Source organism: Drosophila busckii, chromosome X (assembly GCF_011750605.1).
Source record: "Drosophila busckii strain San Diego stock center, stock number 13000-0081.31 chromosome X, ASM1175060v1, whole genome shotgun sequence".
Classification (NCBI taxonomy): domain Eukaryota; kingdom Metazoa; phylum Arthropoda; class Insecta; order Diptera; family Drosophilidae; genus Drosophila; species Drosophila busckii.
In genome coordinates this window covers 13,364,819-13,387,557 of record NC_046608.1, presented here as the reverse complement: position 1 = coordinate 13,387,557, position 22,739 = coordinate 13,364,819, and the positions used below count along the sequence as shown (strand labels likewise).

Here is a 22,739-nt window from a genome sequence, read left to right as displayed (position 1 = left end):
ATTAATAATACATATGTAGCTTCTACTTGAGCTCTTTTGATTATTGCATATATACAGATTATTAGACAATTACATTTTTATATATATAGAAAAAAAAAATATATTTTATTACATAATAATTTGTTACGAGTTCACTGACAATTTGTAGGTTTCATTGTTGCTGCTGCTGTTTGCTCAGAGCTTCTGCAGTTCGGTGCTGTCGCTTAGATAACGCGACTGTAGAATTCTGGGCGTGCGCTCGTTGGCATCCTGCAGCAGCTCCTCCTCGTGCTTGCCGCCATCCACATGGCCGTTGCTGCTAAAGATGCGCGAGATGAGCGAAGTGTTGGAGCGCTTGAAGGCCAAGCGCTTGCCGCCGCCCACTTCGGGCAAATCGTCCAGGCCGCGATGCAGCGACAGCTTGTCCAGCTCGGACTCGGAGCCCAGGCGACGTTGTCGCTCTGCCGCCAGCTGCGTCTCATATTCCGCCGTACGCAGCGTTTTGGCTGTGGGCTTGCGATACATTTTGAGCAGCAGCGAGGAGCACACTACGCTCACCGAACTGGCCGCCATGGCCACCGAAGCCATCCAGGGCTGCAGCGTAAAGCCAAAGGGCGCAAACAGACCGCTGGCCAGCGGTATGCCCAGCAGATTGTACATGCTGGCGAACAGAAAGTTGTAGCGTATGCGACGCACTGTGCAGCGGGACAAGTCCAGGCAGGCCACCACATCCAGCAGATCGTTGCGCATCAGCACAATGTCGGCAGCCTCGGCAGCTACGTCTGTGCCAGCGGCTATTGTGATGCCCACATCCGCCTGCGCCAGGGCTGGACTGTCGTTGACGCCGTCGCCCACCATGGCCACCCGCACGCCGCGCTGCTGAATGCGCTGGATCTTGGCCACCTTATGCGAGGGCAGCACCTCTGCATAAACAGTGCGTATGCCCACCTGTTCCAAAATGGATGCAGAGCATTAAACAAATGGCAATATTGGCAAATCCAATGCTCATCTCTCGCTTACCTCACGTGCTATGCTCGCCGCCGTGTTCTTGTTGTCGCCGGTCAGTAGCACCACATCGATGCCCATGCGCTTGAGCGTATAGACAGCCAGATGGGCCTCCGGCTTGACCATATCCGCCACCGCAAACATGCACACCAGCTGCCCGTTCAGCGCGCAAAGCACCGCCGTGTGTCCCTTGTGCTCCTCACGCGTCATGCAGTCGCTTATCTCCAGCGGCACCTCAATCGCATTGCGTTGCATCCACTCGCGATTGCCGATGAGCACGTGTATCTCCGGGCCATCGATCAGCGGCTGTGCATCGCCGCCCACCTGCTTGCCATCAAGCGCCAGCAATTGCTGCTCCATGGGATTCGCTTTTTGCGGCAACGGCAACAGCTCGATGCTGGCGCCATTCTCCATGGCCACGGCGCTTTGCGGCTGCGTACGCCACAGATTCTCATAGTTGATAATGCGCTCCGCATTGCAGGCCTGCCGCAGAGCCTGCTCATAGTTGGACACCACGGCGCGGATGCCGCAGCCAGGCACCGACTGAAAGTTCGCGCTCTTGCCAAAGCTCGTCTGCACGTTCAGCATGTCCTTGGCAAAGTTCACAATGGCCGAGGCGATCGGATGCTCGCTGTTCTGCTCCGCAGCGCCAATGATCGTCAGTGCGCGCGCCAAGCTGCAAACCTGCGGCGGCACAAACAGGCTCACCCGGCTGGTCATTGGAGTGCCGTGCGTAATGGTGCCCGTCTTGTCAAAGACCACGGTCTTAACCTGCAATTAGAAAAAGGAGAGTCATGAGTAAACGGACTGCAAACTGCAAATGTCAAAAGAGTGAACGCTGGAACGCTAACCAATCATTACATCAATGAGAAAAAGGCTGTAACTCAGCTGAAAAAATCCGATTAAACTTTTCTGTGGGCGTGGCAAACACAATTCAAATGAGTATAAACTTAATTGGTTAAACTTTGTCCAATTTTGAGAAACCCTAAATCAGCTAAAATAAAATCGAACTGTAGAATGTTTTGGCTTAATTAACTCATGAGATTCTAAATAAACAAATGCTGCTTGTTGTGTTTGGATCAATTGATGACCAAAAAACCAAACCAACCTATCAAATGCTATAACTTCGATTGAAAAGATTCGATTGTGTTGTGGATGTGGCTGATAATATGAAAATCATATTTAGCCAAGTTAGAAGCAAATACTGTTTGCTGATGAGCCTTTGGGAAAAGTATTAAACTATTGCAGTCCAAGATTGCTTGACTTGCTTGACGTACCTTGTGAGCATTTTCCAGTGCTGTGGCGCCCTTGACCAGGACACCGTTGGTGGCACCCGTGCCCGTTGCAACCATCACCGCAGTAGGCGTGGCCAAGCCCAAGGCGCAGGGACAGGCAATGGCAAGCACGCTGAGTGCACACTTGAAGGCATTGCTGATCACAATCGTATTGCGATCCATATGCATCTTATGCTCCATGGCCACGGGCACCAGATCGGGATTAATAAAGCCCGCGATAATCCAACCAATTAGCGTGATGCTGGAAATGGCCACCACAAAGGGCACAAAGTAGCCGGCAATGCGATCCGCCAGTTGCTGAATGGGCGCCTTCGAGGTCTGCGCCTCCTCCACCAGGCGCACAATCTGCGCCAGCGTAGTGTTCTCGCCCGTGTGTGTGGCCTCCACAAGCAGCACGCCGTTGCGATTGATGCTGCCGCCAATGACAACGGCGCCTTTGCGCTTAGCCACAGGCATGGATTCGCCCGTGATGAGGGATTCATCGCAGCTGGAGTGCCCATAGAGCACTTTGCCATCCACCGGCACCTTGGCGCCTGGTATGACCTTAAGTATATCGCCACGCTGCACATAATCCACGGATATGGTCTTCTCGCTTGTGATGTCAAAGTCCGATGAGATCTCCACCAGCAGCGCGTCGGCCGCCTTGAGCGAGAGCAGCTTGGACAACGCCTCCGAGGTTTTGCCCTTGGCTATGTGCTCCAGCCAGCGACCCAGCGAGATGAAGATCAGCAGCATTGGCGGCGTATCAAAGAAGGTCAAGGGCGAGCTGTTCAATTCCATCAGCACTGCGGCTATGACCACGGCCACCGAATAGACATACGATATGGTGGTCACCATTGAGATGAGCACATCCATGTTTGTAGTGCCATGTCGTATGGCTCTGTAGGACTGCACATAGAAGTGATAGCCGCCAAAGAACTGCACCGGCGTCGAGAGCAGGAACATCACCAGATTCTCCATCGACAGACCCGGCACCAGGCAGCACATGTTCGCATGCCCCTTGTCTGTCATCTCCATCATGAAATAGATCATGGCCACCATGCAGGGTCCGCCAAAGATGAGCGAAATCAGGAATGCATTTCGCCACTTGCGTATCTCCTCCTTGTGCTCCAGATAATTGTGCGCCATCTTATCCCGACCACTCAGCAGCTTGGCCTGAAAGCCAAGCGCTTCGATGGATTCGCATATGCTACGCGGACCCGTGTCATCTGTCAAGTAACGGAATTTGCCTGCAAAAGAAAAACAAAGATTGATTTTTTTAAATATTTGCCATATATATAAATTCCTCATTTCCAGCATTTATAGCGTGCATAATCCAGTTCAGTTACAATTAAGACTAACTGACCCACAAACAGAAGAGCACAAGCCAAATCACGTATACGCAGCTTAACTATGAAACGAGTTGCATGAGAAAGTTGCAAGTGAAATTTTTGCGCTACAGCTTAATCCACATAAATATATACTTATGTACACACTGTATATATATATATACATATATATGGTTTAGTTTATAGAGATTGCAATTGGATTGCCTGTGGAGAGCAGCAAAATCTTAGGCTTAACGATTAGATTATATGACTAGATTTGTTATGTCGAGCGCCACAATTGGGGCATAATGCTTTTTAAGTAAAATGTGAGGAGACGAGATAAGGCAATTGTGTTTAATAATTTAGACAATAAATTTGCACACCACACTTTTGTCAAACTAAAGTTGGCAATAAATAATATTCTAATTTTAATTGAATGAATGTAATAGTTTTGTAAACAAGCGCAGCGCTTGTTGCTATGCCAGCTTATAGTGGAGCTGTCATCAATTTTATGGCATCGACTGTGCCTAAGCTCTGCTCTCAAAGGCTTTTATTTAAACAAACGAGAGAGGAAGCAAGTTCAGTTGCTTGCTTGGGGAACAATTTGAAATTGGAGCTCTAAGGCATTCGGATTTAGCTACACTTACAACTATTTTTCGCTTTTTCTTGTGATTGGCATGAACATAGCAACCGGTTAGCGGTTCCAATGACAGATTCGATTGCAAAAATATTTTCGAATGCACAGACAGACACACACATACATACATGTGCGTGCGTGTGTGTGTGGGCTGTTGAACTTGCCCAGACAAATCCCACCAAAGCTTGCTTGGAATTAGGTGAGCAGGGAGACGGCAGCCGCTGTTGCCAGCGCAATTTTAATTTCTCTTTGTTGTTTCTAGAGCTGCTAGTTATCGATAAGATAATTTAAAATTTTGTCATATGTTGTTGCTCGCATAATCTAGTCGAATTGTAGTCTCCGTTGATTAACATGTTTGCAGTCAAAAAAATAATAAAAAAAACTAGTGCGAGCGCCAAATGACTTGAACATTTGTGTCTTGTGTTATGTAGATAAAAACATTATAAAAAGTTAAACATATAGTCAACAAGCAAAAGGCAGACGCATACATATTTATTTATTTTTTTCTAGCAAAAATCCCATTTTCTTTGACGATCTCCAGATGAATCACAATTGCATTGGGTTGCGAAATTATCAATTTAAAAGAGGCAAATGTAATTCCCCATACTTATATATTTAATATGTATGACTTGTGATAGCTTTTAGCGCATTCCAAGCAGTTCCCACTGTAGCTGCGAATATTATGTAAATTTTTGCACATTTCAATTAAAAATCGTGCGCAAAAGGCACTAACCGATTCATTTCAATACTGCACACGTTACCAGCATATATTGGAGTTAGAGAGGTTAACAAAGAACTTGGTAACTTTAACAATTCATCAATATACAATGTGCTAATTATCAACAATCGGTGGGCGCATCGATTGATTTTCGTATTCTCTCAATTCAAATGACAAACACACTAATTACACAAACACAAAGAGTGAGTGAGTGTGAGTGTGTCTGTGTGTGTGTACACTGTACACCCACAATTGCAAAGCTCACGTAGAAAATATTTCTGTTTGACTTTTGTTGTTGTGTTGGCTAAGTTGCCCCACTGTTTATTGTTGTTGTTAATTCTTATCGCTTTGATTCGTTTTCATTTTTAGAAAAATGTTTTTGTTGTTCTTGTTGTTGCTCGCTGTACATTAGGCAAGCGTCATTTACCTGATAAGCATCGGTAGAAGCCAAAACATATGTTTCTCTCAACTTGAACAAGTCTTGCAAACAAAACTTTATTTTATAAAATTCCGTGTTGGGGCTACTGTTTGAAATTCCCCACTTTTTAACAGGTAATTTAGAAAACTTCTGCATGACTGCTAAATTCAAAAAGTATCGATACTTAGTAATATTTGTTTTATATATATATATGTACATATATGTATAAATTGGGCAATTTGTGCGAACTAAAAAGAAAGTGCAACAAAATCAAATTTTTAACAACTGCGCTGGCAGCTTAAATAAAAACTAGTTTAATTGCAGCAAATATTCCCCACACACACACCTACTCACCCCACTGCAGGCAAACACACCATAGATTCGCATCACTGACACAAGCTCAATGCAACAAGCTGACAAATTAATTCGAGAACGTCCGCGAGAGCGGTAAAGTACTTGAGGAAACGATTAAGTATTGGGAGCACACGGATACATACAAACATGCTGTATCTTAATATTTAATCGCGCATATGTACACTTATATTTGTAGTTATGTTACGTTTGTTGTATTTGAAAAGCTCAAACGGAAATCTGCAACTCAATAAGCAGAACAACAATAAAAACGAAGGTGAATGTAAGCGTTACGTTGCGTCAGTTTGCGCGTGTGCTGTGAACCAACAAACATTGAATAAGAGAGAGAGAGAAACAACAACAACAACCACAATAACAACAGCAGCAGCAGCATTAGCAATAAACAACTTTTATACATAAGCTAGGGCAACTCTTTCACTTTCAGCTTATTTCGAATCAAAGCTTTAACAGAGCTTGGCAATGATCTGCATTTTGTTTATTTATTTATTAATGTTGCTTAAAAATTCAGGCGTGGCCTGGCATTTTGCGTTTGTATCTTTTATCGAGTGTACATAAAGAACAAAAGGCAAACAAATAAAGTGAATTGAAACAAAAGCGTCCTCGATTGCAATACAGAGTACATATTTTTTACATACGTACACACAAATATTTAAGCAATGCAATCATTCATTGATATATTTTTACATTGCACTGCAATAGAATTGCAATAAAATAGTTATTAAAAAATACAGTATAGAGCACAGCACAATTTGAGAACAATTATTTGTTTATTATGTAAAAGTAAAAGTACATTTTGTCGCCAACTATCGCATTTAGTTTCTTTCTTTCTCTCTCAGAGCTGAGCTACTTGATAACATATTCATGTCTGTGTATTTATTTAGTAAATATTTAAACGCCTTTGTAGTGTAGTGAGCATTGCCCCGCAGAGATTTCTTATCAGTTAGTAGAAAGCTTTATTGTAATAATAATACTACAGTATTATATATATAGTACACTATAAAGCAATCTGGGCTTAACTATTTTCGCCACATGAGAAACTCAAATTTACGCGTAAATGAAATTTCATATATCGTTCAAGTTCGATTCCCAACAGTTTTAATGTGACACATTCTGTCATCTGGAGCGCGAGCCGCACAACAATTATAAACAATACAAATATTAAGTCCAACAGCTGCACAGATAAATTACGCAATTCCGTTATGTGTGCTACAGGTGCGCTAAGCTTTAAACAAATAATGTTTAACGATAAATAAAAAAAAAAATGCACTATGACGAAGTAATTTAAACTAAAAAGCAAATCTTTTAAAAATATTCCCATAATTATAGAATATACTTAGTTAATTGTTTAGCATTTAAGTTTGAGCACTATAAATATATTTATAGCATATGTATAATAGAAAGTTTTTCAAACTCACCTCGTTTGGTTAGCAACGTAACTGAGGCAGCTGTGACGCCGCGCAACTTGAGCACATGCGTCTCGATCTTGTGAACGCAGGAGGCACAGGTCATACCCATTATTTCAAGCTCCACCTCGGCTTCACCATTGTTCGGCTCATCGATGAGCTCGGTGGGGAAGCCGAGCTCTGTGATGGATTTGGCAATGTTTTCCGCTGTTACCACATTCGCATTGTATTTGACCTCCGCCTTGGCGGCTAGCAATGCCACCAGTATGCTATCCAGTCCATAGATCTTCTTACAATGCTTCTCTATGGCAGCCACACAGCTGGCGCAGGTCATGCCACGTATGTGTAGGAAACACTTGGTCAGCAGCTCCTGTTCAATGGGCAGCAGGGTGGCATTGCCATTTGTAGCATTCGTGGGCGTGGACACCTGTTGCTGCGACTGTTTGGCAGGTGAACTTTTCCGCGTAGGGCTTTCATTTGTGGATGCGGGCGTGACCAGGCTCGCCTCAAAGCCCATGTCGTCTATCATCTCGGCAAGCTGCTCTGCTGTGTGCTGCGCTGGATCGAACTGCACACGCGCATTCTTTTCGTTCAATTGCACCTCGATGTGTTGCACACCCGGCTTGTTGCCAATGTGTCCTTCGATGTTGCGCACACACGACTGACAGGTCATGCCCAACACGCGTATATTGGCGCTGGCGCTGGCCGGGCTCGTTTCCGCCTGGTAGTTGCACTCAAAGCCCATGTCGTCAATGACATTGGCAATGCCGGCGGCGCTAATGACACTTGGATCGTAATTGAAGTAGCCAGCATGTTCTTCCAGCTCAACGCGCGTCTTAAGCACACCCTCCCGTTGACCCACATGGCTTTCAATGTTGCGCACGCATGACTGACAGGTCATGCCCACAATGGGCAGTCGCACACTTGCAGCAACAGGCATTGATGATAGCGGGCATGATTCTGCTTGATTTTGATTTGGGCTGGAATTTGTCAGCTGTTGTTTGGCATTCGAGTTTTGATCGTCATTCATTTTAAATTTGCATTTCCACTGACACGATGGTTGTGATTGTTTTGATTCTTATTGGACTTTTGTTATTTATTTATTTGGTTGTTCTTCTGCACTTTATCAGCATCGATTTAAGCGCGTGTGTGTGCCAAAATAATCTGTCCCTGTTTCGACTTGTCTAAGTATTGTGTGTGAGAATGTGGCTGTCTGTATGCATGTGCGCGTATTATCGTAACTTGTTTAATTGCAACACAATAAATTTTCTTTTTGTTTAATACAATTTCTATACTCAATTTTGAAACCGTTGCGAGGCGACGCGAGCTTGTGGCGTGACTGTCAACTAAGTGTATTTATCAGACGCTCATATCCAGTTATATGAGTATTCCACATTCGGATCGTCTTACGTTTGAATTTAGTCAATTTTCTTTTTCGCACGATACGAATATTTATTTTCCTAATTAATGCGCACAGCTGCTGGCGCTCGACATTGTGTACCGTGTGAAATAACAAAAACAACAACCAATTGGATCTGAGCGTTGCCAGACACATGTGGAGGAACATCGATGTCACTATCGATGGCATAAATGATTCAAAAGATTGCTAACATCGATAATTCTCTTATACAATTTTATTGTCGATATATGTGTGTAAATAAGTATTTGGCGAAAAGCACTAGAAGTTATAAATTATCACATGCACTATATAGTATAACCATTTATCACTGAAAGATTGATTGTAGAAAATATATGGCTTTTTACTTATAACATCGATGTTTCATCGGCTTGAGTACACGATGGACACGAGCTCTTATACTGTTAGTCTACAGTATGAGATTGAGACTGTTAAGGCGCAATATTAACAGTGTGGGTTTTGGATGGCAACATTTATATTGCTTTTTAGAAGCTACAAATTAATTAATAATTCAAATGCAATTTTAGTTACCGTCAACGAAGTGTTTTTATTTTTATAGCGTAAGTGCAATAATTGTCCGTCTGCTATTGATCTGGCAGCATTTGGCAGTGCTGTACAGGGTTCGATGTACAGTATTGCAAAGTGAAAAAACTGCGTGTGGAAAACGCTGGCAGAGCAGCGTTTTCAGTTGAATTTTCGTGTGATATTTGGGATATTAAATAGTGAAAAAGTGCTAATTTGTTGTTGCAAACGCTAAACACAAACTCTAAAGTTAAAGAAACACAAAACAAAATGTTATAAACGACTCGAAGTGCAGTAGACAAACATTGTTCTACTCTTCCACATAACGTACTCACCAATACACACATAACACGGGCACGCATACATACGCGCTAGTGTGTGCTGCCGCAGTGTCAACAGCTGCCGCTCTGCCCCTCTCCCATTCTACTTGCCAGTATCCCTGCCTAAGCGGCAGCGGTGGTGGAGGGTTCCTGCAGTCAAAATGTCGGACATTAAGTAAGTCGTCAATTGCGTGAAAATGCAAAATAATTTGCCATAAAATTGAATACTGATAAACATGGATAGACTCATGCGTAGATCACACACACACACACACATGCAAACGTATGTGGGTACACATACATCATGCATACATACATATATGTACATACTATGCACATACATGCATATGTAAGTATGTATATGCGCGTTTGCTAGCTCAACGTGCAACATTTCAATGTACATAGAAACAGATACAAATGTACTTGCATCTAAATGCATAAATACCTTATATACGTTTATAATAGCTCCAAATGCAATATTTTCCCCGTGCTTAATTTGTGTATAAAGGTGTTGTATGTACATGTATGTATGTGTGTGCGTATAATAAAAAATATACATATGTATGTATGTGCAAATGTGTGTAGGTTTGGCTACCCCGCAGCACCTGTGAGCCCTAGAATATCGCTCGAACACATTACATTTGGTAAAATTTCTCTTTTAAAACATTAAAACAAGAATCGAAGAGCTTATAAAATCTGCCAAAATTTGCAGCTGCTATAAAACAAGTAAACAATGAATAATTCTAAAATAATGATTTTAATTAACGAAAATCTGTCTCTAACTCAGAGAAATTTGTGAAATAAGTCAATTGAACACAACCCAAATAAATCAAGATATATTTACTATCCGATAGAATTCCTAACATATATAAATAATATTGAGTATATAGTTAAACTTACAGTTGCTTTTCTTGTTTTATAGCGACGATTTGCTCAATTATGAGCTTGGGTTGGGTGATGATGATGATCCGACACTGCTTGGCGCCGACGAGGATGAGCTGCTGCTTTCCGACGAGGGTAAGTGCCAGGGCATATAATATACACGATTTCAAACAAATACTTAACAAGTTGTGTTTTCTTAGAACTGGAAAAGGATGTAACCAATGAGGTTAAGCAACAGATGCGCGCTGAAGCCGAGGAATGGGCGCAAGAACAGCTGCGCAAGCATAAGGAGCAAGCGACCAGTGCTGCGCGCAAGCGTGCTCTAGAGAGTCCACCTCCAGCAAGTGGGTCTAGCCAATCCGATGCAGCAGCAGCTGCTGCTAAGACGTCCATAAGCGAAGAGCCAGCTCGAACACAGAAATCAGAGAAGGCAGCGGGCAGTGTTAAGAAGACGCCGCCGCAGGATGACCTGGACGAGCTGACGGAGGAAGAAAGCCAACAAAGTGTCAACAATGGCAACAATGCTCACAGCGAAGCGGAGGCTGAGCCGGACACCGAAACAGAAGCTGACGGTGAGGGCCTGTCCTCTATATTGGCCTCCTCGCAGGAGAGTCTGCCCAGTGCCAGCTCCATCTTGGATCTGCGCGACGACGATGAAGAGCGCGAAGAGCGCACCAATTTGAAAACAGCCAGTGAACGCGTCGAAGTCAACAGTCACAATCAACAATCCCAGCACACAATGTCCGCAATGCTACCAAGGCGACATCATGCAGGTGAGAGCAGCAGCAGAAGATACCTAAAAGAAAATTCCACAAATTTATTTTCATCAGTTGTATTGTTAATCGAGAGGCCTTTAAATATTATTAGTATTACGACTTAGAGTTGTACGATCAACTGTATAAAATATAAGCATAGCCTAACTATTTGTGAAATAGTTCATTGTGATAAGATAGTATCTAAAGTATACTATACTATACTGTAAAGTATACTTCCCGAGATTTAATTATTCTTTGACTATGCAGCAGAAACACTGCAAAATGCAATATCCAACAAAGTTACATTATATATAAACTTAACTATTAATTGTGTAATTAAAGCAAGCAATCTATAAGATTAAAATATATTTGCTATGTGTCCAATACTCAACGAATAGTACAATTTGCAGATAGCTCTAATCAGATATTCATTTGAATTAGCCAAGGCTATTGCAACGCGAGAAGTTATGGCCTTGAAAGTCTGAAAAATTGTCTTAGCACAATTTCGATTCAAGGCTAAGTCGATTGAGAATTAAATTGATTTTTGTTACATATGGCATTTTCTAATAGATATTCTCACGCTTTATAGATAAGCTGCGTATGGGTGCAGCTGGTGGACGCTTTATGTCCGGTGGCCATGGCAACAACAACAATAACAACAAGCAACAGCAGCGGTCTATAATGGGCGTGCGTCAGCACCTGTTACGCAGTCCCGGTGCGCACATGTTCAATGCAGGAGGCGGTCAACGTGCCATGCTAGGCAGCGGCGGAATAGGCGGCGGCATGGTCATGCAACGATTTGGCATGCAATCCGGTAATACTCCCAACCATGCTCAGCAGCAGCATCATTTGGCCAGCTTAATGGCAGCGCCATCGCTTGTTGCGACGCCAGTGGCAACTGCTTGTCTGCTTGCCACAGCTAGCAACTTGCAACAGCATCAGCAACAACAACAACAGCAACAACAACAACAACACCAACAAACATTAACACTGAACAATACTACATTCATTCCAGGTCCCTATCCCAACACAGCGCCCACACAAACACAACAACAACAACAACAGTCGCCATACACAACAAACAGCGCTGGTCCTGGTCCCGGTCCCGGATCCCTAGCCGCATCCAATCTCTCCCCGCATTTACACAGCAACAACGGCAGCAATCCCAACAACAACAATGCCAATGGCCATCCGCACTTGTTGCCACATCCGCATGGCCCCCATCCGCATGGCCACGGTCATCCGCATATGCATGATCAGGTGCGCGTTGGTCTGCTGCAGCCGCCACTGTCAATGGCGCTGCCCTATGCCAATGCTGCCTATCGCAATGGCGTAATGCTTGGTCCAGGACTACATCAGCACCCGCACGCGCCCCCTTGCGCTACCCTGCGTCCACTGCATCCATATCGCAATGGGCCGCCCGGCTATGGGCCCGGGAACATTGCCGGCCCCGCCGGCTACGATCAACACATGGGCGCCCCCGGCTTCATGCGGCCGCACAATGGCTGGCGGCCACAGAATGAGGCGCCCGGCTCGCGCATGCCACGCCCGCCGCTGCAACAGTTGCCGCCGCACCTAATGTCCGGCGGTCCGAGCTATGGCAATGGCATGAACATGCGTGGACCAGCGCCGCCATCAGCCCAAGCACATGCCATAGCGGTGGCGCAGGCTCAGCTTGTGGCACAGGCCTCGGCAGCATCGCCCGTAACACAGCAAGGCGTCGTAACAGCAACAAGCGTGCCACGTGGCGTTGTGAGCAAAGTGCTCATAAATCCCAACTTCAAGGGCGGCGTCGAGGCGGCCACCAACAAGTTCATTAAGGAAACGCACTTTGTGCCCGCCATCAACAGCGAGGCAGAGCTGATGCGTCAGCAGGAGGAGTTTATCAACAAGAATCGGCAGTACTTTGAGAAGCGGCGCATGGAACGCTCACCGCCTCCCTCGGGCTCAAATTCAACGGCAGTCGCAGGCGCTGGACGCACACGCAGTCGCAGTCGTTCCCGTGGTCGTAGCTACTCGCCGCTGAAGCGCGACAGAGACCGCGAGCGCGACCGTGAGCGTGAGCGCGACAGGGAACGTGATCGGGAGCGCGACAGGGAACGTGAACGCGGCGCCGCTGCCCGTGGCTCGACCGGCACTGGACCTGGAGGCGCCAATCGTAGCTATAGACGCGCTGCCGGCAGCAGAGAGCGCGATGAGAATCGCGGCAGTGGAGCTGCAGCTGCAGCGCCCAAGCGTCGACGCAGCGGCTCTCCAGGCGCACCAGTGCGTAATCCCTTCTCTGGGGAGCCACGCAGTCGAGCGCAGGAGAGCAGCGCCAGTGGCAGCCGTAATTTGGTAAGTCTTGTATGCAATTCACCCAAAGCCAAATATATATTAATGAATTACTTCAATTCTGCGCACAGCCCAGCGACGAGGATGAGGAGACGCGTGCCTATCGCTTGGAGATCGAGAAGCAAAAGCAGCTGCGAGAGAAAATATTGCGTGACAAGGAGCTGAAACGCCGGCGCGCTGCTGAGGAGAAATTGCATGAAGTAAGTTGAAGCGAGTGAGGAGGCCTAGATGAATCATTTACTTGTTTATATGTTGAATATATTTTATAACATTACATACACTTTTGCTTTTATTATATTTAAAATCTAATTCATCTAATTTGGTTTTGAGCAAACTTGTTTTTGAAATAAGAAATAATTTTGAGTTAATGAATTATTTAGGATAGAAAGTGTTAATTAAGTGTGCTAACCTGAATAAATTTCTACAGGATAGGCGTGGCGAGCATCATAGTCCGCCGCCTAAAGAGGAACAGGAGCTAGGGTCGGGCACTCCGCCGGGCAGCGCACAAAAGTCGCAGTCCCGCCAGGCGGCAGCAACCAGCAAGGTAATCTCGATAAAGCGACGCGACGAAGTCGAGCGTGGAAAGCACCAAGCGGGCGTGGCAGCAGCAGCAACGGGACGCAAACAGCTAACAGCAGCCAAGATAGCGCCAGAGGCAAAGCGCAGCATAACCGATCACTTGGCGCCCTCCAGCAAGCATCAGCAGCACCAACAACAGTCGGCAGCGACGCTTGCGAGCCGAACGGCGGCAGCAGACGGTGGCACCCCGCCCACTACAAGTGGTGGCGGCAAAGGGCGTGACACGTACTTTAACACGTTAAGCGACGATGAAGTGGAGCTTGACTATGATGATGATGATTTGCTGCTGGACGAGGAAGATCGACTGTTGGCCACGCCTTCGCCGCCAGCAACTGCGACGCGTGCAGCCAAACGTTCTGCCACGCCAGAGCTCGTGGTGGTCAAGCACAAAGTGGTGCGTCACCCTCAGCCTCAACGTCGTGTGGTACTCAAGCCCACCAGCAATGGCAATGGCAATGGCAACGGGAACGACAACAGCAGCGAGCAGCAGTCCAGCGGCAGCAACAGCAACAGGCTGCGGGAGCGACGACAGCGCGAGGAGCAGCTGGCGCAGCGGAAAAGCAACAGCGCTGGATCTGGAACATCAGGCAGTCCGAACATCTTTGAGCGTCTGGAGAAGCGACAAACAAGCGCCGCTGCCGCCGCCGCTAGCAGCAACAAGCAGCGCAGCAAGGCGCCCACAAGAATTGTGTTAAAGCACGATTAAGATCCATGCCCCTCCCCCCAATCCCTTAGGGGCTGCTTAGCCAGCAGTCGCTCGTTCGAACCTTATTGCTTAATATTCAATTAATTATTTTTGAGTCTTTATTATAACTAAAGCGGCTGCTGCTGCTGCCGCTGCTGCTGTTGCAGTTGATCCTTAGAATGTTTTGTATACTATACCAACCTATACCTATAAACATATATATTATGAATAACAAATTATTTAAACACACACATACATACATAAAGAGCAAGTTATACTATAAAGGTTTGACTATTTAGCAGCAAAATTTAGGCTTAAGCTGGAAAGTTGCCCATGAAAGTTTTTACAACAACAGCATACATATATATATATATACTATAGTGTACTAACTGTAACTAATGTATCGACAATTATGCATCTCTTTACATAGATATATAGCATACATATGCATATATATATAATTATATATATGTGTATAATTTTTTCTGTTTTTTTTTTTTACTATTTATAACAAAATACCAAACGCAAGCCGCATACACAAAAGGATTAACTAGACATGTGTATTTAGAACTTAAGTCAAAAGAAAACCTAAATAGCATAAATATAGAATTTAGTAAGAAACTTTAGCAGCGCTTAAAGCGTTACACACTGGACACCACACACATACGAACGTCATAGTTTGTCTGCTTTGCATGATTTACCGACTATATGATAACTATATATATATATATACTATATATATATAGTAGCGGCAGATATGAGTATGCATATGTCTAAGCTAAGCCTACACTACTTTGACTAGTCCCTAAGTTGCATTACAAAATAATTTAATTAATTTATACATATGACAAGACGAATACTAAATTAGTTTTGAATTTAACACAAATAACAAATATATTTTCCACAATTTAACTTACTTTTCTTTTACCAACAAATATGTTTTAAGTGTAAACCCTGTTAATATATAATAAGTATAAGTCTTGCTGTCAAATTGTGCGCCGTCGAATTTTTGTTTAATTTTTTTTTACTCGCTCCCTTTGTAAATTTGATTTGAACTTCAATTTCAAAAGATATTCGTTACATACTACTGTAATCTTAATAATGCATACTAAATAGCCAAGTATAAGTGTGTCGTTAATCTAAAGAAATCCCTTCACAAAATGCCAGAACAATATATAACCATATAGTAACAAATGCAAGCATGTAAGCCACAGACACAAACACACACACACACATACGTGCATTAGTTTTATAAAAATGTAAGCATATTGTACATACATTTCATTGAGAATGCATAACAAGTATTTATGTATGTATTAATAATTCAAGCCATATTAAAGTTGCCGCTCTGCAGTGCGTAACAAGAAAAACAAAAATAAAAAAAAAACACACACACACACACATACAAGCAGATATATAAACAACATGCATACGCATTATTTATAAAGATGTATTGTATACACATAAATAAATATTCAATAATAATATACAACTCTGTTAAATTATTGGAAACCTCTCAATTTTAAACTGAAACACGCTAAACACAAATCGGATACACACTAAATACACAACATAGCAATATGAATAGAATATATATATTAGAGATCTATTTGTTAGTTTAGCTTAAGCCATAAATTTAACAGAAAATCAAACTCGAGATTTGTAACGAAGAACCAGAGAAAACAAACAAAATACCAATCTATGTATAATGTACAACTAGTTGGTGAAACGCTGCTACATCTGCTAAACGAATGATCATGCTAATTATCAAATTAAGTTAAAATATATATGTGTATGTGCTTGCTCTTGTTTAGCTCAGGAGTTTAAGTAGTGGACACTGAGTAAGTTGATGTAACAATCTTAAATTTAAATCACACACACAAATACTTAATGTTAGAAAATGCAAATGCCCATTAATTTGTTTACAAACAGGGCAGCATACACACACACACACATATACACTGCTAAATATATATGCAACAATATGTGTCCATACATATATAAATCAATTATGAACTAATAAAAATTAAAAGTATATGCGATACAATTATATATTAACTGAAAATACCCCAATTGTATATAAATCTATACAAATAATTTTACAATCGAAACAAAAAAGAATTATACAAATTTATATTATTGATATGCGAAAAACAAAAACGAACAATTGGCATATAAACCTCGTTTTTGGTTGCATAAACAAAAGTTGGCACATAATGAAAATAATTTATTTAGAAGCCCAGCTTAAACGAGTCTGTGATTAATTTATTTGATTTTATTATTAAATGTTTTCGTTGATTATGATTACTATTACCCTTAGTTATAGCACACATACACTCACATGCATATAGACATTTAATTTTAAATACGTATTAGTAGCTATAAACAAATTGACGATCTACAACATACAACTTAAAGAAACCTAAGCATTTAAAACCAACCAACCAACACAACAAAATCTCAGCACAGACATCACACACACACACACACACACACACAATTATATGTGTGTATATAGTATACATATATCTTAACAATTATTAAACATTTTCCAAGTGCACACCAACATTTAAATGTGATAAGAAAAAATGAAAGAACTAGTTAAATCAAATTGTATGTGTAAGCGTAGCTCTAATATTATTTTTCATTTTATATATACTTTATATATATTTATATATGTATCTTTATATATAATTGTCTTTTGCTGCGATTCTGGAGAGCTTACGACTTTTAATTGTAAGCTATAGTTTCGCTTACCGCATATATTTATATACATTCATATTTATGTGTATATCTTTTTTGAAAACTGGATATATGACATACTGTATATTTTGTTTGTAAGAGTGCAAAAATATCTAGATATTTTTTTATTGAATATTTTTGCACACAACGATATAATTTTAAGCATTTAAACAACTGTAGCGTCCTAGTCTAGATGTTTAGCTACTTTTATCTATAATTTGTTAAATGTTTTAATTTAATTAATTTTACATTTTGTTATACTCGAAACTCAAGTGCGGCCAGCTAATGTCCTCCCTCTCTAATGCAGCTTGGCTCGCTCGCTCTCTCTCTCTCTCTCTTACTCTTTCTAATGCGCCTATCCCACTCTAGTCTATGTTTGCGCTTGCACTTATCTATTTAGCCTAGCGCTGTCCACTAAGTTAACTTTTAAATATTTAAAAAAAACCAAAACAATTTTCTTTCAGCACGCTTTAACTTGTGTACAAAAAAAAAAAGAAAAGGCAAACGAACGTACAAAATTTGAACAAAACACACACACACATAACTAACAATAACTAGGCAAACAAGAAACTTTGAGAGTTAAGAGTAAATACTTCATACAGATAATTATACGTACATATATATGTATTCTATGTATATATATATGTGTCTATCATACAAACTATACCTATGTATAGATCGAAGAGGGAACTATGCCGCTCAGCTTGCAAAACGAGCTTTGATGAAGACTTAATAAAACTGATATATACAAACATCTATATATATTTAAAGTATATATATACTATCCGTGTATATATGTACAAATATTTTTTACAGCAATAAAATATATATATATATATAAAGAACAAACATATTTCTGTCTTTTTATTATATGCTTGAACATTAAAAGAGACGAAGTTCAATATTTCTCCAAATTTAGATTCGATCCTTTAGTTTAAATAGACTGTTGGGTCTTGAAAATATTGTAATAACTTTTGACTGCAAGTGACAACCTTTAATATATTATAATTTAAATAAAATGTATTAATAACTAAGCAAAAACAGCAAGTTACCTAAATTCATTGATTAGTTTTGCGCCTATAGCAAGTGCAGCTTGTGGTTGGTCAATTGTTAAGTTTATTTTTTGACACATTTGTAACTGTACTTTTTTGCTAGCAACAATTGCAAGTTATTGTTATTGTATAAAATAGCTCTGATCTTGACATTCATGCAGTTGAAGTCAAGACAATGCCATGAAAATTTATGCTGGCATCGCTCGGGTGTGCTCCCATCGCTTAGACATCGCTCGTATATAACAAGTGTCAGCGCAACTGACAAAAGATTTATGAAAATGTCATATATACATATATGTATCTGTACAGTCAGGCAGACAGCCAGTCAGTCAGTCAGTATCTCAATTTATTTCTCTTACTCTAGCCCCAAAACAGAGCCCGTGCATTGTTGTTTGGCGATCCATTGAAAATCACTCGAGCTAACAAGACAGTTTAGCTTTAATGTGAATTGATACAGCTAGAGATTCACTTAAGTATAGGTATATGTGTATATGTAGGTTTATGTGAAGAGCTTTACCATGCGAAAAGTTAGAAAGTTAGAACTATTTTTTTTTTCACCTATGTTTGGGTTTATTGTTTCTTTTTTCATGTCAATTGCAACTCTTGCTGTTGTTGTTGCTAACTTCAGGGCCGATGCCAAGTGTGTGAGAGTTCGCTGTGGCTGGCAATAATATTAACTGAATTTCGCATAAGAACTATGCCTACATAAATGCATAATTGTGTGAAGCGAAGCTCTAAGTATATGCCAATTAAGCAAAGTGCAAGTTCAACGTCAAGCAACAGACATAAATATGTTTGTACATATGCATAAATTTAATCACATACAACAAGAAAGATAAATTAATAATTTCTTGCAGTATTTTAATACTAATACAAATCTAAAAACTAATACTCGCAAACTAAAGCTTAAAGTTGAAGTTATCGTACTTAATATTTGGAATGCTTTTCAGCATTTAAGTTTAGTCTGGGTTGTGGATTTTGAAATTAAGATTAAGAATTACAGTTGTTAATTTGAATTGCCTAACTTGAAATTTAAATTGTCTTACGCATTTTTAACAATATACATTCTATCTCCAGCACATAATCTTTATACTCAATTATTTCACCTTAAGCAATCCTTATTGTGAGGGAAGAGAGAGAGCCCGCAATGTTGTAATAGTAGGTCACATTACTTATACGTATATAAATTGCCCATTCGCCTTGTTAGACGCTTCATTTGTTCGCTGTGAAAACTATTTGCGGTTTTTGACAGCTCAGATTTGATTTTGTTTTTTGCCTTTGCTGCAAACTTGTAATTAAAATCAGTTTGTAAATATAATTGGTGGGCGTGCGAAACATTATGCAGCCAATGTTTTTGTTGTTGTAGCAGTTGTTCGTGATTTGCTTTTCGGAATTAGAACAACGCAATTGTTGTTTTAGTTAGTCAGACTGTCAGCCCCAGTTGACGCCCAATTGGACAAACTTGAAGAAAACTGCATTACACGAACATACAAAACAACTTGTTAGAAACATGTATAAAAATTACACATACATACAGTTTTACATGTGCAGTTTGTTTATAAATTATTTAGCCGCATCATTTCTCACAGCGCACATTACGTATACGCCCTGACCCGAGCTACGTGTTTGTATGCCTAAGAAATTATGCCGACGCCGCCCTGCAACGGCGATGAGGTTGATTCACGTGTTGTCAGCAGCACTAACATTAAAGAACCATTGTCTATGCCTATGTTGTTTTTTTTTCGTAAGAAATAAACTCTCAAGCTGCTTAGCCATGGTCATGTTGCTACCCCGCGGGGCCAAATGAGCAACCAATCGGCCCAAGTCAAGTCAAGCTGCAACCAAATTTCAGTTAACACTTTATCGCGAACAATGTGCGCCACTCATGCACAGATTGACAATCAAGATTTTTACACAACCAATAGACGGAATATATATATAGATAGATATGTGAGCTTTAGGCCTAAGCTGTTACCATTTCAATAGTTTGGCTAACCGAATGTGCAAAAAGCCAATAAAAGGGGCGCAAAAGTAAAAAATATATGTATGCGTACAGAAATTAAAGTAATGTGTTAAAAATATGAGCTATTCATTTTCTAGCTTTCATATTTTTATACTCACGAGCAAATGCCCCCTCGACTAAGCCCTTGCGTCTATATCTTTAGATCCAATTTTAGTTGTTAGTCAGTATTGGTTTTACCTACAAAATGTGTGTGTGCTAAAGATTTATCTATCACAATTGACTGCATTGTGCGACACTTGCCAAAAAAAAAAAGAAATGTGGCAATAGTAGGTACACACTACTTATGCAAATATACTTTAGTTTTTAAGTGGGGTTTTTTAGGTAGCGTATGTTTTTTTTTGTTTTGAAAAGTGAAAAGCAAGCATTTTCGAAATGATTCATAAATATGCAAGCGATATCCGTTTTGGCAAACAGGCTATAGTTAATTACAGCTAGAAGTAGTAGCAGCGATTTCAATTTGGTTTTGACAATAAGTCGTTCGGTATTGTTATTGTTTTGTTTTATGTTGGGCAATTAGTTGAGCCAGGGTCACGTTAAATGATTCAATTAGCATTTGTCATCGGTCGTTGTTAGTGTTTGCTGCTGTTGTAACTGGTAATTGTCGTAGATCGTGGGAATATTGATAATAAGTATGCTAGTTCCAAACACTCATAAGTGTTTGTTTGTTTGATTTTTTATTTGTAAGCTTGCTGTCAATTAATATTAAATCAAATATAGAGCAACTTCTTCGCTTCAAAATGCAAGCTAGGGCAACTCATCGCCGTAGACGACTGGGCTTTATTAACAAAGCGTAATAAAGTCGACTTATTACTGAGTCAGATCATGTTCACTCATTATCTTGCATATTAATCATAATTAATCGCATTTGTTTAAGTCTTGTTAAGAATTGTGTCATGCCTAGCACATTCATCTACCCTACCAACGCACTAAGTTCAAAAGCGATAGCCAGCTTATAAACTTATCGATTAACTTGCTGAATTTAAGCTGCATCCTGCATAATGCGTGGGAGTTTTGAAATTGCTACTTTGGCTCGTGCGCATGCGTCACAATTTTGTTAGCTTCCATTACTAGCTCTAGCACTTCATCCGTCGCTCTCGCTCGCACTCCCTTGTTGGCTAAGCATCGGTGTTTAGCTCTGTTGCTATAAAAGCAACTGTGCCAGCTTGGAGCAGATACATTCAACCCGAGTTAAGCGGCGCGTGCGCAACAGTTGATCGTACAGCGAGAATCACATTCCCCAGTTGGACATATCCACACATAGGCGGCCACCACATGAAGTGCTTTGTAAGGATCGGCAGCGTTGGATTTGGATTACACTTTGGGATTAATTGGATTTTTTTTTTTGTTTGTTTGTAGTTTGTTTTAGTTGCTGCAGCGCTGGTGCTGAGCGCCCAGGCGCAGGAGCAGCAGGTGCAGGATCAGGAGCAGACAGCGGCAGTGCCCGCGGCGGATCAAGTGAGTTCCGCTAGCAACTATGCGCCGCTGCAGGAGAAGAAGCAAGAGAAGCGCTATGTTGGTGGATATGGTGGATACGGTGGTGGTTACGGCAGCAACTATGGCGGCTACGGCGGCAACTATGGCGGATATGGCTCCACGCTAGGAGCTGGCTACGGCAGCGGCGTGGATAGCTACTACAATCCATATGGTTCACGTGGACTTGGCGGTCTAGGTGAGCTGAAAAAGGCTGCAACCACTCAGCAGCATATCTGACTTTATTTTGTTTTGCTTAGATGGCGCCACTGGTTATGGTGGTTACGGCAGCGCTTTGGGAGGCTACGGCTCGGCATTGGGTGGTTACGGTTCCGCACTTGGCGGCTACGGTTCAAGCTTGGGCGGCTACGGCTCCTCCTTGGGCGGCTACGGCTCCTCGTTGGGCGGCTATGGCTCGTCGCTGGGCGGCTACGGCTCATCGTTGGGCAACTACTACAACTCGAATCCGTATGCATATTACAGCCGTCTGGGTGCCGGCACTGGCTATCCTTACTACAACACACGCTTCGGCGCCGGTGGCTATCCCTCCAGCTATTACAACAGCAACTATGGTAACAGCGTCGTCGGCGGCGGTCTAGGCGCTCTGGGCGGTGTACCGCCCATTGGTGCGGGCGCAGCTGGTTACAATTACGGCGCTGGCATCTCCGGCACCGTCTATTAGAACCAACAGTACAACATAGCATTAACACCATTAAGCTTAGTGCAATTTACATGTATTTTTTTTTTTCTGCCGCATGCTACAATTTTTTTTCTAACTTAATTTTTTTAATTAATTATAATATATGTACGTTAAAATCAAAAAA

General features: G+C 41.8%; 3 protein-coding genes across 4 annotated transcripts; 2 read left to right on the top strand and 1 right to left on the bottom strand.

Moving 5' to 3' along the window:
* Positions 1 to 93: 93 nt before the first annotated feature.
* Positions 94 to 8,620, bottom strand: LOC108606926 (copper-transporting ATPase 1). Its single transcript, XM_017997475.1, has 4 exons — positions 7,147 to 8,620; positions 2,262 to 3,508; positions 1,000 to 1,755; positions 94 to 927 (listed from the first exon to the last, which is right to left on the bottom strand). Exons 1-4 carry the CDS (start codon positions 8,162 to 8,164, stop codon positions 175 to 177), a joined length of 3,774 nt encoding a protein of 1,257 aa, XP_017852964.1. The 5' UTR covers positions 8,165 to 8,620; the 3' UTR covers positions 94 to 174.
* Positions 8,621 to 9,209: 589 nt separating this feature from the next.
* LOC108606910 (arginine-glutamic acid dipeptide repeats protein) lies at positions 9,210 to 15,011 on the top strand. 2 transcript variants are annotated; one of them, XM_017997451.1, is made up of 7 exons: positions 9,210 to 9,568; positions 10,316 to 10,410; positions 10,476 to 11,048; positions 11,620 to 11,844; positions 12,046 to 13,367; positions 13,436 to 13,564; positions 13,792 to 15,010. In XM_017997451.1, the coding sequence occupies exons 1-7, from the start codon at positions 9,555 to 9,557 to the stop codon at positions 14,647 to 14,649; spliced, it is 3,216 nt and encodes a 1,071-aa protein (XP_017852940.1). In that variant the 5' UTR covers positions 9,210 to 9,554; the 3' UTR covers positions 14,650 to 15,010. The 2 variants fall into 2 exon arrangements, with proteins under 2 accessions (XP_017852940.1, XP_017852939.1); XM_017997450.1 differs by having other exon boundaries at positions 11,620 to 13,367; positions 13,792 to 15,011.
* Positions 15,012 to 21,614: 6,603 nt separating this feature from the next.
* LOC108606754 (keratin-associated protein 6-2) lies at positions 21,615 to 22,692 on the top strand. Its single transcript, XM_017997156.1, has 3 exons — positions 21,615 to 21,729; positions 21,802 to 22,114; positions 22,176 to 22,692. The coding sequence occupies exons 1-3, from the start codon at positions 21,718 to 21,720 to the stop codon at positions 22,595 to 22,597; spliced, it is 747 nt and encodes a 248-aa protein (XP_017852645.1). The 5' UTR covers positions 21,615 to 21,717; the 3' UTR covers positions 22,598 to 22,692.
* Positions 22,693 to 22,739: the final 47 nt, after the last annotated feature.

Coding starts and splice junctions, on each gene's coding strand:
- LOC108606926 (XM_017997475.1), bottom strand. CDS start 8,164: ATGAATGACGATCAAAACTCGAATGCCAAACAACAGCTGACAAATTCC. Junction 3,509..7,146: donor TACGTTGCTAACCAAACGAG/GTGAGTTTGAAA, acceptor TTTCTTTTGCAG/GCAAATTCCGTTACTTGACA. Junction 1,756..2,261: donor CACTGGAAAATGCTCACAAG/GTACGTCAAGCA, acceptor TTCTAATTGCAG/GTTAAGACCGTGGTCTTTGA.
- LOC108606910 (XM_017997450.1), top strand. Junction 10,411..10,475: donor GCTGCTGCTTTCCGACGAGG/GTAAGTGCCAGG, acceptor GTGTTTTCTTAG/AACTGGAAAAGGATGTAACC. Junction 11,049..11,619: donor ACCAAGGCGACATCATGCAG/GTGAGAGCAGCA, acceptor CACGCTTTATAG/ATAAGCTGCGTATGGGTGCA.
- LOC108606754 (XM_017997156.1), top strand. Junction 22,115..22,175: donor ACGTGGACTTGGCGGTCTAG/GTGAGCTGAAAA, acceptor TGTTTTGCTTAG/ATGGCGCCACTGGTTATGGT.